Raw genomic sequence first — 18,502 nt, forward strand, 5'->3', positions numbered from 1 at the left:
ATCCAATATAATTTAAAATAACTTGCTAATATTCATTACTGGGGACATCTCTTACTGAAATGTAACCTTTTTGGAAGCACTTTACTCTTAGTATTTTATTCTCTTTTCTTAACTCAAGGCCAACTCCAGAGGAATTGCTGCATGACAATTTGTTCAGTGAAGTATCCTCAGTATATCCTCCCTTCCACAAACCTGTTGGTCTGTTCTCATCTTCTCCAAGGTGTGCTAATTTAACGCTTCCTGAAGACATAAGTCAATTATGTAAAGGTAAAAGCAGGTAGTGGGATAAATATCATTGGAGGGGGAAGGAAAACAAAATTTTATCACATTTTCTTTGAATACTTTGTTGAAGAGTAACTATTAAATGCTACAATACTACATTATTGTAATAAATTGTTTAATGGGCAGAGATATGGGCAAATGCGTTTTGATGGATGTCTGCAAGGTAAAGGAGGGCATCTTGATTTTGTGCTTCAACCTCAGGAAATAAATAGTTATCGCTAGTATTCAAAGCCAGCTTGGAATATCAATTTCATCTTTTGCCTTTAGAATTTGGACATGTGGGTGTACAAGGTAGTATTTTTCACTGAACTGTGTTGTGAATTAGTAATTAAAATCTGGTGGATGACATGATTTTGGGGAGTACTGGAAAACTAAATCACTATGAAAGAGATCACATTCTAGAATAAAAGATGATGTTTCTAAGTTTAAAACTACAGTATGCTGAAAGTGTTGCCACTTTTACGTCCTCATTGACTTTTACTGATGAACTTACAGATTTCTACATGTTTAGAAAATAATATTATATGATTTCTGGGGACTGAGGTTTTAGAAGTTGTTAGTATGCGAATGGTATGTGAGGGGAAGATACAAAATAGTGTTTGGTGGTTGTTTTTTTTGTTTGGTTTTGTTTTGTTTTGTTTTTAAAAGACACACAGGAAGCAAAAGTCCACACTTAATAGAACCAATCAGATAAATGTATTTTTCTGGCACCAAGGCACACAGCAGAAATACTTGTTTTTTTCTGACTACTGCTCATCTGCTCTTTTTTTAAATCTTCCTAAAGGGCACTTGCAATGGGAAGATCACTTTTCCTCTAACTTCAAAGTCTAGGACCTTTCAAGCATAATAATTTTTTTTTTTTTTCAACAATATGTGTTTAGAGTGGTAGGAAGAAATACAAACTGCCTAAAAAGCTGCAACTCGTTTTTATGTGGTTTCTTCTAATAGATGAAGATAGTGATTACCTAGCAGAAAGATCAATTGAAGAGGTTTATTATCTCTGGTGTTTGGCTGGAGGAGACTTGGAGAAAGAACTTGTCAACAAGGAAATCATTCGATCAAAGCCACCTGTCTGCACGCTTCCCAAGTAAGGAAGGAGAAGCACTTTAAGGGAAAGGAGGAGGGATGGAGAAGGCCAGTGATTCTGAGAGAACGTTTTGGCTGGGTTTTTAGTTTCAAGACCTCTATGTGTGAAAAATACTGAAAATCACATTCTTGAACAGCAGGAAAAAATGTCACTTCCTCTCTTACCCAATTTAAGACATTATTTGAATGCCTTATATCTGGCACCTACCTGCACTTCATATTGCTTTCTGAAATTTGAAGAAATGTAGGTGAAGTCAAAATACTAAACTGGAAGTCCCTAAATTTAGAACACTTTCCAATAGCGTTAAGTTTTAGGAAAAATGTCTCGCTGTGCTTAAACAGCATATTTGTAATTGTCATTTAATTGAATATGTTCTGTAGCAAGTTCTCACATTCTGAATTCCCTTTCACAGAGCAGGAGTGCTGAATGGCCAACCCAATTATTCACCAGATCAGCTGATTACTTTTTTTAAAAAATATTTATGACTTACAATTCTATAATAGTATTTTAGTTTTACCTCTTTTATCTTACTGCTGCGCATGTTGCAATTCTATGTAGTGTATTCATGTTTTAATCCTACAATCTAATCTTAGTAAGCATAATTATATGTCCACATAGATCAATTTGCTGATTCTGGGTTTTAAAAACACATGAAGTCAGTATACAGCCAAAATCCAATATCCTAAGAAAAAAAAAAAATGGAGCTAGGTTTTAAATGATATTTTGGAGGCAAAATTAGTGTGAAATTTCAAGGGACTGCCTATTTCTGTACCCATAGGTGAATGCATGTGCATTTGAATTATGAGGGGAAAACATTTTTTGTCATGCTATCTGCCTTGAAGATAAGGTGTTAATTTAAAAAATGCAATGTAACTCCATCTTCTAAGTGATACTGAGAATGTCATCTTAATTTCTGGAAATCAATTTTATGTTGCCTGTTTTAAAAATATCACCAAATAGACAACATGTGTATACCCTTTCGTGGATGCATTTGTATCCTTAGATGGACTACAACAGAAAAGATCTGGGTCAGACTTTTGCTTGTTTTTTGTCATATTGGGAAATGGCTTTCATTTGACAATAATGTTTTGGTTTTGCTTTTCACAATAAATGGCAGTCCTGGTCTCTGCCAGGCCAGAGAATAAAAGTGAATATTAATCCAGTATCTCATTACTCTTCCTTTGTGTATAAACCAAAGTTACGGAAAACCTGAAATGTGCCTTTTTACAGCAAAAGCTGTTTGAATAATTTAAGGTGATTGTACATTCCCTTGATAGCAGGTTTCATGCCATGCAGTCAATACAGTATACTTCTAAGAGCTAGTATTTTGTTTTAAAGAGGAAACTCATTGATGTAAGAATTTTCTATTTTTTTATAACTCAAATCTTATGTTATAAAATGACCTGATTTTTTTTTTTTTCTCCCATTTGAAGCTTTTTATTAGAAGATGGTGAGAGCTTTGGGCAAGGACGAGATAGAAGTTCCCTCCTAGATGACACAACTGTGACTTTGTCTCTGTGCCAGCTCCGAAATGTAAGAAGAATACTGTGCACTTGTTCTTATGTCTTCACTGCAGAAACATTTGTTTAAAGGGAATATGGAACAGCAGCTCCTATTGCTATTCATACAAATGACAGTGTTGTTGATGCCAAGAGAACACTTCTTGGCATCTGATCGGATTCTGATTTATGCTATTAAATTGCTTTGTCTGCAAAAGCTTACTAAATTTGATTTATCTTCTGTCCCTTCGTCCCCTTCCTGTGTCCCTCCCTTTCCTTATTTTTGTTACCTGCTTTGTTCTGGTGTAGCCCAAAACAGTTCTGTAGTACCTGATATTCTCCATGATTGCTAAACTAATTAGACAGTGAGTTTCTTTTTGCATTCTTTAATTCCTGTCTGTAGGTGGCTCACAAGATTCAAAAGAAAGATCAACTCAATTCAGTTGCAGCTCCTTAAAGGCTCTATACTTAAAGTTGGATACTTAAAGTTTCCAGTAGTTAATTACTAATCCTTGGAATATATAGCTATTAAACAACTAGTTCAAAATATCACTTCAAAGCATTTTGCCAAAATGCAGTAATGCAGTTTTCTTCCATCTTCAGTGGAAAAATCAACATATGACAACTCATAAGTTATGAAGTAATGATCAGTTACAAGATTTACTGCGTATGTCACTGAAATGTTTTAATTGTTCACGTCTTTGCACATGTAGAGCTTTATTGCTAGAGAATTAGAAATTTATGCTGCGCTATTTGCAGTTTGCTTTTTGTAGTAGCAAATGCAGGTCTGTCACAGTCTATAAAAACACCCTTTCCTTGTGATTACAGGAGTTAATACAGAAAGGAAGGTGACTCCTGAAGTCTTGATCTCTGCCACCATTATCTTAATTTGGGGGGCAATGTTGCAAATACTATGTAAATGTATTTCTTCAGTAGAACTCTGCATTACTTCACACAAATGCATGAAAACAGACAAAAGAAAAGAACTGGGTTGTTTTGTTTGCTTGGTTGGTGGGGTTTGAGGGTGGGGGAGAGGTTAAGAATATGCAACAGCTGTTTTAAAGGTAGTATGCACTGCAGCTCCTACTGCTGTGCCTACAAAAGGGCAGCTTTTAAGGCTATTTTTAAACTATTTAATCTGCAATTTTGGATATTGCTGCCTACTTCTATAAGTACCACAGCAAATCAGTATATACTGAAGTTTCATTTTGGGGAAAGCACAAGCCTGAACCTTGCAGTGTTAGATGAAATAAATTTTTGAACTTACGCAATTCTTCAAACGTTGTTCATAGAGCAGAGCATGATGCCTATAATCAAAAGAGAATCAGTACTGAATGAACTGAGAATGAACCGTTCTGTCAGTCCCAGGAGGAACAGGCTGTGTGCCGTATGCCTTTAAGTTAGGGATCGAACTGAAAAACAGAGTACTCCAGGGAGGATGATATTAAACATTAATCACGATGCGCCCAAGATGTCTGAAAACTTCAGGCAAAAGTCCAGGCATGCTTGTCTGTCACCTTTCCAGAGTGTCTGTGTTCCTGTGCAGCTCTCAGATGCTGCTACTAAAAAGAACTCCAATTTGCATAACTCTTGAACTGATTAAAAACATAGAACCAAGTTGTGCGGTTGCTTTGCAGCTTCTTATATAGGAATTCCATGTGTAAAACCGAGGAAAAGAAAAAGAACTATGTAATACTGTTGATCTATTAATCCATGGCCCATAGAAACTACTTTTTGTGTGAAAATAGGTTTATGAAGGAGACGAGTTTTGTCTTCAGGTGGAAGAATTCCCATCAACTCAAAAAGCCTGTATTAGCAAAAGGTTTTAGCATTAAAGGCTATATGTTTCTTTGCTGATGGAGGACTGAGCTAATGCTTAGGTCTCAAGGCAAGCTACTAAATTTAGCAAATTAATTGCTAATTAGTAGTTTGTATATTCCACTAAATATTTCCACTTGAATTCTGAGCAGCAGTCTGATAACAAAATTATTTTTATTCTTAATTTCAGAGACTGAAAGATGTTGGTGGGGAAGCATTTTATCCATTGCTTGAAGATGAGTAAGTGTGTGTGTGTGTGTGTGTAAGTTTGTACGTATATAAGGGGCTGAATTTTGAGTTACTAGTTTTGAGCAGCACACTGCACAGCTAGACACAACTGGCTTCCAAAAGCAAACCTAACATGTCCTGGTTTGGCTCTTAGAGTCAATGAGGGCAGATAAGCCCTCTGCACTGGTGGACTTCAAGCCCTGATACCAAACTGGATCCTAGCCTGTTTCTCTGTTCTGGAAATCAATTGTTCATGCTGAATATTTCGAAATTATCCATTTATACTTGTTTCTGACTCAGAAATACATCACTTTTATTTGTTTCCACAGTAATTTGTGTTTCTTGCTGTTCACTACTACTGTTGTAACTCTTTTTCCAGCCAGTCAACTTTACCTCATTCAAATAGTAGTAATGAGCTGTCTGCAGCTGCTAGTCTTCCTCTGATCATCCGAGAGAGGGACACGGAGTACCAGCTAAATAGGATTGTCCTGTTTGACAGGCTGTTGAAGGTATGGAATCGTTCTGATGCTGGATAATTGGACTTGGTCTGTTAATTAGAGGATTTTTAAAGGACCAATTAATTGAAAAAGGAGGCAGAGATACAAGAGACCAGAGTGGGAAAGGGAGAAGAAAACCCTACAGAAATATAAGAAGAGTGAAAATAAAAATATGAGAAATAGGTCTTTTTAGTAGCGGTGCATATAAAAGTAGATTTTAAAGTATGCACATGAAAATAGAGCTGCTGCTAATACCTGTTATTACTGAAGAAAGTACTTCTACATCCTTTATTTCATAACAGACTAACCTATTACAGGTATAGATATGCCTGTAACATTTCTGCATTTCCAAGTAGTAAGGTACTTAAACAGTACCAGTCTTTACTGTAGCAGTGCTATGTTAGAAATACTGGTTTTGTTCTGAGGGGGGAAAATAGCAGTCCCTAATTTACATATATGCAGAGATGGATTCTTGCTTAAAAAGGAGAGCTGATGCGCATCATCAAGTGCAGTACTTAGGAAGGTATAAACTAGAAATGTTTAATAATACAAAGTTGGATACATAGTATGAAAAGAAATATGCAATGAAGAAAAAACTTTTATTAAAAGTTTGGATTAGTAAATTTATATATTTAGTATATACCAAAGCACATCAAAACATGTATGAGGAGTGGGTATTTTAACATCAATCAGTAGTCCTCTGTCCATACCTTCCAGTTAGGGATGAAACTTTCTTGTTCTAAAACTTGCATTCACTGTTCAAGCTGACAGCGTTTGTCCTTTAGGGCAAAGACTGACCCAGGATTGGGGTTTGAATTGTTTCAGTTACATGGTAACCCTTTTTTGCTCTTAATCTCTTCTCTTTGAAGGCCTACCCATATAAGAGAAACCAAATCTGGAAAGAAGCCAGGGTTGACATCCCTCCTCTTCTGAGAGGCATAACCTGGGCTGCTCTGTTGGGTGTTGAGGTAAGGGTAATGGGGAGAGCATTGGCAGAAGTTCCGGTATTGACTGGGGAAGGAATGGGATTGACAGGGAAGCTGGAATGGATTCGAAGATTTAGCAGGTAGAATCACTGGAATTTCAAACAAAATTAGTCATGAAATTGTATGAACAAAGACAATGCTCAGACAACCTTGCTTCTTGTGTCTATTATTATTTGATTTCAGAGAATGTATGTAAACTTAATTGCCTTTAATTTTTATTATGGGATGGAAAAATACTATCCATACAGAATGTTTAAATACAATTGGTAGCTAACAGTTTGTTTGTTTGTTTTTTATTTTTAATATTCTTGACAAATGCAGTTAGAATCCCTCTGGTCCAGTCAGCAACAGGATGACACAAATCAAATGTATTTTTCTCACCTGCCAATCAATGCACTTCCTTCAAAGACTGGAGAATAAATAAATTAAATGCAACCCTTTTGGACAAAGGATTGGAAAGGAATGTCCCAGAAATGAGGACTCTTCACAGAGATTGCTTGACTGCCCAGCTTTTGCATCTACTCTGCTTACAATCTGCAGTAGCGCAGCAAAGAGTTTCTTATAAATAACACATCCCAGGTTATTTAGGATATTTAGCTTTGGGCATAATCTGCTGTGTGCTATACAATATAACCAAAATAAAGCTGTAAAGGTGAAGAACAGCTGCTAGTCAGGGTTGTAGCCTGGGTGTTGAGAGAAGAGTCAGTTCTTGTGCTTCATCAGCTTACCATCTGTACAATGCGAGTAGTGTTCCCCTGTCCCATAACATTAAGAATGACTTGTTAGCATGCCTGTCTTGGGATTTGTGCAAGGACAGGCTACGTAAGAGTACCATGTACTGGTAATATCAATATTAATTAACAGGCAGCTGGATTCAGTGGCTTTACAGAGACGATGCTGAAAGCCACTTGCCAATAGCTGAGATAAGCACTGGATTTAAACTGAGAGCATCTCTTAACTTGAAAATGGGAAACTTTATCAAGTACATAGCTTTCTGCATAGACAACTGAAAATCACTGAAGATTGTACTGAGGAGGTCACAGAAAACTCTATGTGTCCTGAATTATAGCAAAATTAAGATAGTTTTATTAAAGTTCAGCTGTCAAAATTTTTTGTACTTTGGGAATTTTTTTCAGGGAAAAAAAGCTGCTAACTAACACATCTAACAAACAGTCAAATTCTGTATAACAGTGTGCATCTTGTAATATGCATTTTTGTTAGCAAGAGCTTTCTAAATTCAGGTATTCTTCTTCCACATTTAGGGTGCCATACAAGCAAAATATGATGCCATTGATAAAGACACACCCATTCCTACAGACAGACAAGTAAGACTTCTGGTGTTATCAAATGTTATCACTTGACGTAATGCAAAGTTCTTTTCCACCAGTCACAGTCAGTTACCTGTTAGAGCAGATGTGGCTGATAATACTAAAAGGGTTTCCCCTGTCCTCTAACCTTATTTGTGCTGTAGCAAGAATCTTGCAAAATAGATAGGAACAAGTAGTTTAACTCAAATTATGTTATAACATGTGGAAGTGAAATCCTCTTTTTACTTTAGAATCACTGTTTGTGTAACAGCAGCAAAGTGTTATATTACTGATGTATTGTTAAAAGTCCCATTTTTATCAAATGTTTGTTGTGCCTGTTGGACCTTGTATCAGATAGTGCTGAGTACTCAGATCCCATAAGGTGATCTGCACTTCAAAGAAATGGGTTCTTGAGCAATTAGGTTCTCCAAGAAGTCTTGCCAGACATAAAAAGACATCACAAGCAACAGCTGTTCCATTTGACTGGGTGAGGAAATAATTCTGATTATTCAAATTGGGTACAACGTTCTGAGAACTCCAATTTGATTATCCTTTAGAGAAAAGTCATATTAGCAGCTGAAATGAGTCCAAAAGTTGGGTCAGGAAAAAACCTGTAACTGTGATCTGCTTTCTGCCCTTTTCAAGCATTAGAACCCTTTTAAAAATATGAATCTGGAAAAAGAAAAAATGTCTGTATTTTTAATCTTTGTTAGCCCCCTGTCCCCTTTCAGTTTTGGTTTTGAGAGTGATAGAGGAAGCAGATTGTGTTTATGATGGTGGTCTGACCTACTTTGACTTCTTTGGCTGACTTCCACTGCTAGTGTTGCAAGATTGCTGTAGTGCTACCCCACTTACCCTGACTTCTCTTTATATTATGTGCTTGGCTGCGGTGCAGATTGAAGTTGATATTCCTCGTTGCCATCAGTATGATGAATTGCTGTCATCACCAGAAGGTCATGCGAAGTTTAGACGTGTATTGAAGGCCTGGGTTGTTTCCCATCCTGATTTGGTGTACTGGCAAGGTGAGTTTGACTAGTTGGCGTGGTCAGATTGTTAACTGAAAAGCTATGGCTGACTTAAAAATACCTCCCCCTCTTCTCCCCACAATGCAAGTGTTTTTTGAGTGCTTTCCTTTCTGTTTCTTTTGAAGAATGAATCTGTGGGTTGTTGCAAAATTAGATCATAATAAATTTATATTTAATAAATAATGCAAGATTGCCCCATTCTTTCTTACATATTTACTTTCTTTAAGATTCAGTTACTTTATTTAAAAAAAAAAAGTCAATTGTTTACAGTTCACTTCCAAGGTAAAACTGGAGAAGTTACTGAGTGAGTTCTTGGGATCGTAAATTGCTTTTCTTGGAAGCCTTGGCAGAATTGTCAAGTCAGCATTATAGTTCAACAATTTGAAATCCTCTCTGTTTTCATGCATTGATTTCACAGTTGTTCTCAGCATTACATATGAAGCCTGACATTACAGAATTATAATCAGTATCAAGTATGCAAATTTTAATGAAAAATTGATGAATTTATCTTGTGCCTTACAATAAATGAGCTCTTTATGCCATTTCTTTGTGGCTCTTGTCTCTTTAGGTCTTGACTCTCTTTGCGCACCATTTCTGTACTTGAATTTTAACAATGAAGGTGAGTACCTTTTTCTGCTGGGGGTGAAGGGGGAGCACATTCTGTCATCTGTATGTAGTTGTAGACAGATGTGTGTGCACCCACTTGTAGATGGAAACTTTCAGTAGCTACAAAGGAATTTTAAAGCTCTTGTTACCACAGGCTGAAAGGAATAGTTGCTTTTTGAAGTGTACGTGGTGTACTGCTCTTCAAGCAGGGGTTCAAACTGCTTTTTGCCAAGTACAATAATGAATATATAATAAAAAGCACAAATAACCTTGACTATAGAAAAGCAAAAAATGCTTCTCTAGTACTTGTCTTTTTCAGTGAAGCTGTAGTTCAGCCTTGTTTGACGTGACTGCATTATTTGTTAACCTAATTGTTAACCTGTCAGACTAGCTTTATTCAGAAAAGCTGATGATGGTTTTCAGTGCCTAAAAGCTTATCAGACCAGAATTGGATATGTGGCCTTTATCTTCTTAGAATGTGATTTGTTCAGAATAGGTCTAGTCCAACCTTCTATTCTCTTGCATCTGCCTTTCTTTATGTAAAGTCTGTGTGTGGGAAAACTAGCTTCTTAGGGCAATGACTCTTATTATGCCTACTGTGCATACTAATTTAAAAATTTCAACAGACTTTGCTGCCCTTGCACATGTTTGATTGTAGAACCTGGTTTCCTTCCCATTGAAGCAAAATATAATAGTAGTGAATTATGTAGAATTTTGTGTTCTTGTTTACAAACTTAATTGTACGCATTTGGCTTGGACATTTAAAAAGTGGTTTCAGTGCTAGAAACGTTGTAACACAGAGTTGGTTCATAACATGATCCTCTGTCATATTTGCTATAAATCTGATGTTTTGCTTGGAAACTTCCAAATGATATTTATTGTCTTTGGACAATTTAAGACAAACATGTATTTCTTTATGACTGTGGTCTAGCACGATGACTAAGAATTCTATTACAATAGATTGTCTCTCAGACAAGTTCCCAGGAATTAATCAAGGGGATAAACACTTTAAGTTTTTATCCTCTAATCTCTATTCGATATGTATGTGAGGAGCCGTTGAGAAATTTAAGGTTTTTTGTCCGTCTTTTTGATGGTATTTTTAATTGTATTCCACTCTGTTTTTTCTTCTGAATTCTATTGTCTTTAGTCTCTGAGATAAAGCAAGAGATGAGATGCGAGTCTGATGAGGCATAATCTCGGGTATATGTTCTGTAGGAGAAAACCCAGAAGACTGCAACAATGTGGTTGTCTTGAAACTATGTCTTCTAAAATTTTATTCATCCAGGGACTTCACTTTTTGTGAAAAAAGCCATCATCATGGCTTTTCAAACATCATCTCATTACTTTAGCACTGAGAAGCACGGAAATATGGAAATAAACTGGGAGCAGATCAGGCCCAGCCAGCTTCATATTGGTTACTCAGTGATGGAGACTTTTTTAGGAGATTTTAAAATTCTTTAACGAGGAATGTGCCCATTTAATGTTTGTTACAATGGTTTTTGTGTATAGAGTGATTTAAGTATTTATGCTTATTGTCTGCTTAACAATGAACTTTTTAAGGTGTACTTAAGTTTCTACCTTTTTAGTTGCATCCTTTTTTCTAATTCTTTCAGCTCTGGCATATGCCTGCATGTCTGCTTTTATCCCCAAGTATTTGTATAACTTCTTTCTGAAGGATAATTCTCATGTTATTCAAGGTAAGTCAGTCCCTTTATTTTTTGTAGTTCTAAGAGAAGTAGAATTATTTCTGGATCTATAAATACACTTTTTCAAGTGTTAAAATTGGAACACAATTAGAATCCCATTGTAGAAATACCTTCCTATTTCTTTCAAAAGCTTTATTTTAGATAAATAAGAACAACAGCTGTGCAAGAAAAATAGGAACAAAATAAGTGGGTAAAGATTCAGGCAGGAGAAAAAACTGAACTGCACATACAAAAAAAAAAAAAACAACACCACCAAACCCAAAAAATGTTCTCTGTAATATCCAAGGTAAGAGTCTGTTGATCATGCAAAGCTGTAAAATGAGGAAATAGTCTTTCCAGTATTAGATTGTAAAGACCTACCCTTCAGGTGATCAAAATCATACTGTTACAGGAGCTATTTTGATAATGAAGGAAAATGAAGAGAAACAGTACAAAAAAAGGATTCCTCAGAAAAAGGAAGTTATGGTGCTCAGAGAGTTAGGGGATTTGAGGGGGATTTCTTACTGAACAGAGGATAATGTCATTCAGTACAGGACAGGAGTTGGAGAACCCTGAGGAATAATCTTCCGTAGTTCAGTCTTCAACACCTATGTAGGTAACATGGAGAAATTAAAACAGTAGCTCAGAGGTAAACATCTGTTTTACTTGAAAATTAATTGTAAGTTCATGGAAACACGAAGAAGGAATTGTCTAGATCTAGAAAGCCACCTCAGCACAGTCTGTGTTGGCAAGATAATTTGTCTTGGAGACAGTTTTTAAAAACCAAAAGAAGCTGTTGGAGAAGCCATCAGTAGTTTAAAAAAAAAAACAGGTGGTAATGAATGTTTTTAATTGCAAGCAGTTAGGACTGTTTATTGACTACTGGGTTTCAGCATGGCTTGCTGTCCTTGTATTTCTTTTAAAGAAATTCTGTTGTTTATAACTTGTGAAACTCCTGAACTTAGAAATGTTGTCTGTCATTTTTTGAAGACAAAGGAAATTAAGGACTGATCAACAAAAAAATAATTAGACATAAAAGCAGTTACATATTGCATAATAGGGAGAAAGATAACATGAGGAGAGAACACAGTGGTTAGCAGAGTTTACATATGAAAGACAATGGGTAAGAGGTGTTATGAACTGAATATGTAAAGTAATAGTTTGGAAAAACTATCCAAGAGAACTTCTTTGCATCCTTTTGTCTGTAAATAGTGCTTAATGGAAAAAAAGGGGCAGTAAAGGTCTAAAGATGAAAAAAAAATACATTGTATCAGACGCTCTTGTGAAGACAATCACTTTAAACTTCAAGATCAAAAGCTTGATAAAGACTTTTCTCAAGAGGGTGTACTCCTCCATAAAATAATTCTTTTGTTCTCTAGAGTTCCCTGATGTTATGCCTAAGGGGTTTTATAAAAATACGTATCAGCCAAAGCTAGAAATATAGGTCAGTAGGATTCTGTGAACCAAAGTAGTATAGGTGTTCCTGAGTTCCTGTGCAACATCTGACATCTTCAAGGACTCAGGGAGACTGAGCCTTTTAGGATATTTTCAGTACTCTGATTTAATCCTTTATAGAGTCGTATGTCAAACACCAATGTATAAATACAGTTTTAGAGGAAAATTCTGTGTAATTTCCCTGCTTTATTGGGTTGAAAGAAAAGTATTAAAAATATGTCACTTAACTGCCTACTGCAATTCCAGCTTCTTTGTGTCTTCCACATAGAGGTGGATGAGAGGAATCTTTCAAACTGGAGAGTTCAACATAACTCATCTCTGAGCTTGTCCCAGGTGTTTTTTTCTAAACTTGTCAAGTATATTTCCTTACATGAAACAGGAAGCAAGAGCAGTTACAGGGGTTTAGGGATGGAATGCCCAATTATTGAAAACAAAAATTCATATAATAAAATTCCAGCAATTGGATGGACCTAAGCAATGCTTTTTTGTGAAGACTTGTGTGTTTTCAGTAGACCCTTAATTAACCATGTAATCCCACACAGTAATTATATTTCATGAGACTGGCTAGTCAAATAAAGATGGTATTTATCAATCTGTGGAGAACCATCATGGGCACAAATCTTCATTTTAAAAAAAAAAATGTGCTTCAGGGAAGCTAATTGTGAAATCGTTTTCATCAGCATACAGCTGAATATGTAGGATTACTGTTTTGCTAAACCTGACTTGTGATTACAGGCTGTTTCATGAAATAAAACTGATGAGAGATGCACTTTTTCTAAGTTATTGTCATGTAGTGTGGTATGAATGGAAGGCATGGATTTACTTACCTCCCTAACTTGTACTCATGTGACTAAGAATAACTTTGGCGTGAAACAGAGAATGTGAGATATGTGAGCTCCAAAGCAGTCTTGGTGGCCTTGGTGACACAAGACTCAGCATGGGTCTGTTTACCCACTCCCCAGCTGAGTGCTGCTGGGGCATCTGTAGCGTAGTAGAGATGTGGTATCAGAGGGGAGAGGTTGGCACTCCTAAGAAGCTAGAAACCCCCGAAGAGGTTTAGTGTGTTGTGGTTTTGTCTTTGCAGCTCGAAGCAAAAGTTGTGAAATTCTGAAGTAGGTGCGAGGTCTTAATTTTTATTGCAACTAACCTTGGAGAATTAGGCATCCTTTCAAATATAATTTGCAGTAGGACTGTGGCTTGTTTCCCTTGTGCTCTTACAGTGAGAGCATTGTTTATCAGCCCTAACGAGGCAGAAACAGCTTTTAAAATTTCTAGTCCAAACAGAATTATTTTACAGATTGATTGTTCTTAACTTGCTGGCTTAATCTGAGAGGAGGTTACTTGAGTACAGATAATCAAGATCTGAGTAAGATACGAGTCTATAAACAGATGAATGTTTAGATCCACTTCTGTTCTTAATTAAAGGTGTCTATGCATGGAATTGTCCCAGCAGAGCCACTTCTGTGCTTTTTAGCAGTGAAATTGGAATTTATTTTTGCCATTTCAGTAATGAAGACAAAATGAGTTATTTGCTGTCCCTAAGAGAGACAGTACTAGACATTTAGTCCTTACAATAGACTTTAAAGGAAGCAATGGCAACTCCGGATGGTTAAGTTGTGGAGCTGTGTGGACTTGGTGTTTGAGGGCTTATATTTGGGGACAGTAGTCTGTGGAGCATTGAGATGTCAGCATGTTCTAATCTGGGAGCAGGGTTCACATTCTGTCTCTCTTCCTCCCCTCAACTGGCTGTCTGGGCCCTAATTACTCTCTTCTTGGGAGCATTAAAGAAAAGGAATTGCCATCTGTTGCAAAATTGCAATGTTATTGCCTCTACATCTTCCTTCTAACAAAGCATATGACGGTGTGGACAAAATTGGGAGAGGGACAGAACAGAGAGAAAGAAATCTGTCAGTGTCTGTGTTCTGCTGTCTGCTTCTCTTCCAATTAAAAGCAAGTGTTATTTAGACAACTTAATGAAATTGCACCCGACAGTGTAATGTGCCGTGCTGAAGATGTAATAAATTTTATCTTTTTCAATAATTATTTCTACTTATCTGTTCCAAAAAATACAAATTAAGATGTTACTGATCATGGAAGTGGTAACCTTAAAGCCCCATTGCCTTAAAACCTCAACTTCTGGATTACAAAATTTCACTTTGTAGAAAAGAAACCACACGATATAATTTAAGGAGTATAAACTTTGTGTATCACTAAAACAGTTTGGGTCTTAAAAATCCTTGGAACAGTCTTGTTCTAATTTGCTTCCATCAGTATCTTGTGGCTCATACTCATACTGAAAAGTCTTTAACTTTGCCTGTTGAACGTCCATCACAATCTAAGTATGAACCAAGTAAACAATTGTTGAAAATCCAAATTGGGAAGTACTAAGGAAGAGAAATGAAACTCTTCTTCCTCTGTACTGAATATAATGGTGACAGGGAGGACAGTAGTGATATTCACTTGCTGGTTTATTGTCGATTTTAAAAAAAATACTAATATATATATTTTTTTTTAAAAAATAGCATTTTTCCTTTTCTACAGCTCTATTGTGAGCTAGCAGCATGTGGTAGCATCATTAACCATGATCCTGAATTTGCTTGTCATTTCAGAATATCTGACGGTGTTTTCCCAGATGATTGCATTCCATGATCCAGAGCTGAGTAACCACCTTAATGAAATTGGCTTTATTCCAGATGTAAGTACTAAGGGTTCTTATATAAATATTGTTCAGAGGAAATAAAAAATGGAAAATGAGGGCAACTAGGATGAGATGCCTTTCTAGTCTGTTTCAGTAGCAGTTTGACATAAGTGAAACTTACATATTAATGGACCTGAGTATGCTCATAAAATGGTAAAGGTTTTATTGTTGTTTTACATACCTCAGTCCTTGCCATTCTGTTGGCATGGTAAATACAATAAAAATACTACTAGTCAGTTGTTAAAACTTGAAGATTCAGCTTAAGTTGTATGTAATTTTATTTTTAAAGTGTGGGTTAATATACAAAAATTAATGTAGCCATAAATGACTAATAGCAAAATTTCTGCAAACTAGTTAAATGCCGTTGGTTAACACAAGAGACACATACATTTGCAAGTAATGCAAAAAATATGTGCAGATGTTGGTTAATCTGGAGATATGTCAGACCTTGGAAAATGCTTAGCAGTGATTTGTTGGAGTCTATGAGAAACGTTGGACAAGTGCATAACTTGTGTCTATGTTTTATGCTTTCATTGGCACAAGTCTGTAAGATGGAGGAAAATGAAAACTGAGAACACAGCCAAAATGTAGTAGAGAGGGAGGGCTATGCTGAAAAAGGCAAACCAAGGCCTTCTTCAGAGCCTCACTTTTAGCTGTCGCTGTAAATAGTGAAGCTTTCCTCCTTTGTTTAGAGAGGCATGTATAGTCCAGAAAGCCAAGATAATACTATATAAAAATGTTTGTCAGCCTACTAGAGCATTATTGAAGTTTATGGCTGATGTTTCTGAAAAGTAGATTTAGGCAAGGCTATAGAGAGAACATTGTTAATTGATACTGTCTATATCACAATACAGACGATATTTAGAAATTTGGTAATTACAAGTTGGTCTTAAGAACAGGTGGTCACTGAGAGGTCAAAATGGAAGAAGAAAACTGAAGTCAGCACATGTTGATGTAGAAATATGAATTTTATAAATAAGAAATTTATATGCATTTCTTCTGTAAGCAATGTAAAGCCCATTTTATCAGAAGAGCATTAAGCTTATTAGGAAATGCTTCAAGTTGAAGCAGCAAGGCCAAGACTCATTTGTTGTACACAATTCCTGGGTGAATTTGTGTGTCTTTGGGACTGGCAGATACTCATTATCACTTTTTACAAAGATTGTAATGGAAAAAGCAAAGATATCCTTTCATTTGTAGAGGTCTTGTTCATGAACAACATTATTACATTAAAGATATTTATTTAAAAGATACTGTGGCATTAAAATGAGCAGAAGACAAAGCCAGTGTATTGCATTATAAACAGATGTTTGAGAAGGCCACGTGTATTGCTGATGACCCACATAAGAAGAGGCTGGATGGGAGGAAGGTTAAGGGAAAGTGCAGAGAAGGGAGAACATTAATTTGTAGAAAGCCTAAATATTTGGGGGTATAAAGGGCATGGGTAGCAGCAACGTTTAAGCTCCTGAATGAGTATCAATCTTGGAGCATCACTATGTAAATGCATTTGATATTTATTTGTTAGGGCTGTGGATGACCAAAGGAATTCCTCTGTGTATTTTGTCCAGGATACTAGCTCCCATGGAAAAAGAATAGATGCAATTTCTCTGACCATCTTACAGGTCCTTGTTTCTGCTACTAACTTACACGAGAGCTCTGTGGCAGCCCATCTTGGGTGTTAGCTGATCTTTCAGCAGCTCTTAGTGTCTGCTTATGCAGTTATAATTCTCCACTGAAAGCTTTCAAGGTGCAAGTCAGATGGAATAGTTTAAAATCACCCGTTTTTGTATATTTTAGTATTTGTGTTGTGCTGGTCAGCTGGACAGCACATAGTCAAATGTGAGCCTTGTGTCTAAGTGTTACAGTCTAGAGATGATTAGGTAATGCAATAAATCATTACAAAACAGAGTGGTTTGTTTTTTTAAAAAAAAAAAAAAACAAAAAACAAAAAACACCTTGCATTGAATACAAATGCTAGTTCTAAAATTAACACTAACCTCTGAAAAGAGGTTGTCCTTTCTAAATCACCTGTCTCTTTATATATATAAATAAAAGTTGTTCTGCCTTTTGGATTAGTGAGAGAGGTGATTTTTGTACCTGTAACAAGACAGCACAGGATCCATCAAGGTGAAGGATATGCACTGTAGTAATGAGATCTGAACCAGTTTCGTGCTTGACTACTAATCCTATCAAAGTAAACCCTGATTAATCTTTCATCAGTGAAGCGCAGGCTCCACTGCAGGAAAGCCTGTGTTTCCTGGCACCCTTCCCATTTGCGTGGGGTCACGTAACTCAGAATATTGAACACTACTGAAGCTTGGAATAGTTCTAAATACTGTTAGCTGATGTGGTGCCTGGATTAAGTATGTTGTGTGGCTATGTGATTTACATGTAAATAGAGGGATATATGCAGAGAATCTTACAGTTCTTTGCTCACTCTCCCAAAGTTTATAGTCTCCCTCAACCTATATAATGCTTTCTAGCACGTTCTGTATTTTACTGAATAACTCTGACATCAACAGCAGACCATTTTGAACTCAAGAAAAACAAGGAAGTGTGCTACATTACTAAAAGGGTAACTATAGCCATAAATTATTCTAAAGAGCTTTCAGCTGCAAATTATAGAAGCTAGACACGGTTTTCAGCTGGCCATTAACAGACATGACAGTCTGGCTGCATTTACTTAGTATCATTGTGCTGGAGCTGCTGCCATAGGTAGATACCTTAGCTTGGTTTTGTGATACGCAGGAGGTGTCGGTAATAAGGCTTCATCTAACTGAGAATTAAAAATCCTGAAGTACTCTATCTCCGTTTGTTCTGTTACACGATTACCTAGTGGTGAATATGGGGGAGAGATTTCTTGCTGGTATTTTTATCCTGTGAGGAAAGTAGTCATTTTACGAATTTTGTTTATGTAAGTGCATATAGGTGGGTAGAAACTAATATTAAAAATTGGATGCTCTTTGCATCCCTAGTCATCAAAACATTTTTGTACCTTTCTGTAGCACTTAAACATATGATTAATTGTCTAGGCACCATGTAGACTTGAAGCTAAGTATGTGGGTATGTATTCTGAAGCCAGAACATGAAGGTGCAAGATCAGGGGTTTATAGAATAGAATATGTCAGCTGGAAGGAGCCTACAAGGATCATCTACTCCAGCTGCCTGACTACTTCAGGGCTGACCAAGTTAAAGCATGTTATTAAGGGCATTGTCCAAATGCCTCTTAAGCACTGACAGACTCGGGGCATTGACCACCTCTCTAGGAAGCCTAGGATGATCCAAGGGCTGGAGCACCTCTCCTATGAGGAGAGGCTGAAAGAGTTGGG

At 36.5% G+C, this 18,502-nt stretch overlaps 1 protein-coding gene across 1 annotated transcript in view; it reads left to right on the forward strand.

Annotated features, from left to right (window-relative positions):
* The window catches only part of TBCK (TBC1 domain containing kinase), a 111,599-nt gene that overhangs the window by 38,564 nt on the left and 54,533 nt on the right, over window positions 1-18,502 (forward strand). The window contains exons 10-20 of the mRNA XM_082482760.1: window positions 119-267; window positions 1,231-1,369; window positions 2,803-2,902; window positions 4,877-4,926; window positions 5,294-5,423; window positions 6,281-6,379; window positions 7,660-7,722; window positions 8,600-8,726; window positions 9,298-9,348; window positions 10,949-11,032; window positions 15,085-15,170. Of these exons, the coding sequence (XP_082338886.1) occupies window positions 119-267; window positions 1,231-1,369; window positions 2,803-2,902; window positions 4,877-4,926; window positions 5,294-5,423; window positions 6,281-6,379; window positions 7,660-7,722; window positions 8,600-8,726; window positions 9,298-9,348; window positions 10,949-11,032; window positions 15,085-15,170 (1,078 nt within the window). The remainder of the gene's footprint in view (window positions 1-118; window positions 268-1,230; window positions 1,370-2,802; window positions 2,903-4,876; window positions 4,927-5,293; window positions 5,424-6,280; window positions 6,380-7,659; window positions 7,723-8,599; window positions 8,727-9,297; window positions 9,349-10,948; window positions 11,033-15,084; window positions 15,171-18,502) is intronic.

The sequence above is a fragment of the Vanellus vanellus genome (genome assembly GCF_965231255.1).
Source record: "Vanellus vanellus genome assembly, chromosome: 4".
Classification (NCBI taxonomy): Eukaryota; Metazoa; Chordata; class Aves; order Charadriiformes; family Charadriidae; genus Vanellus; species Vanellus vanellus.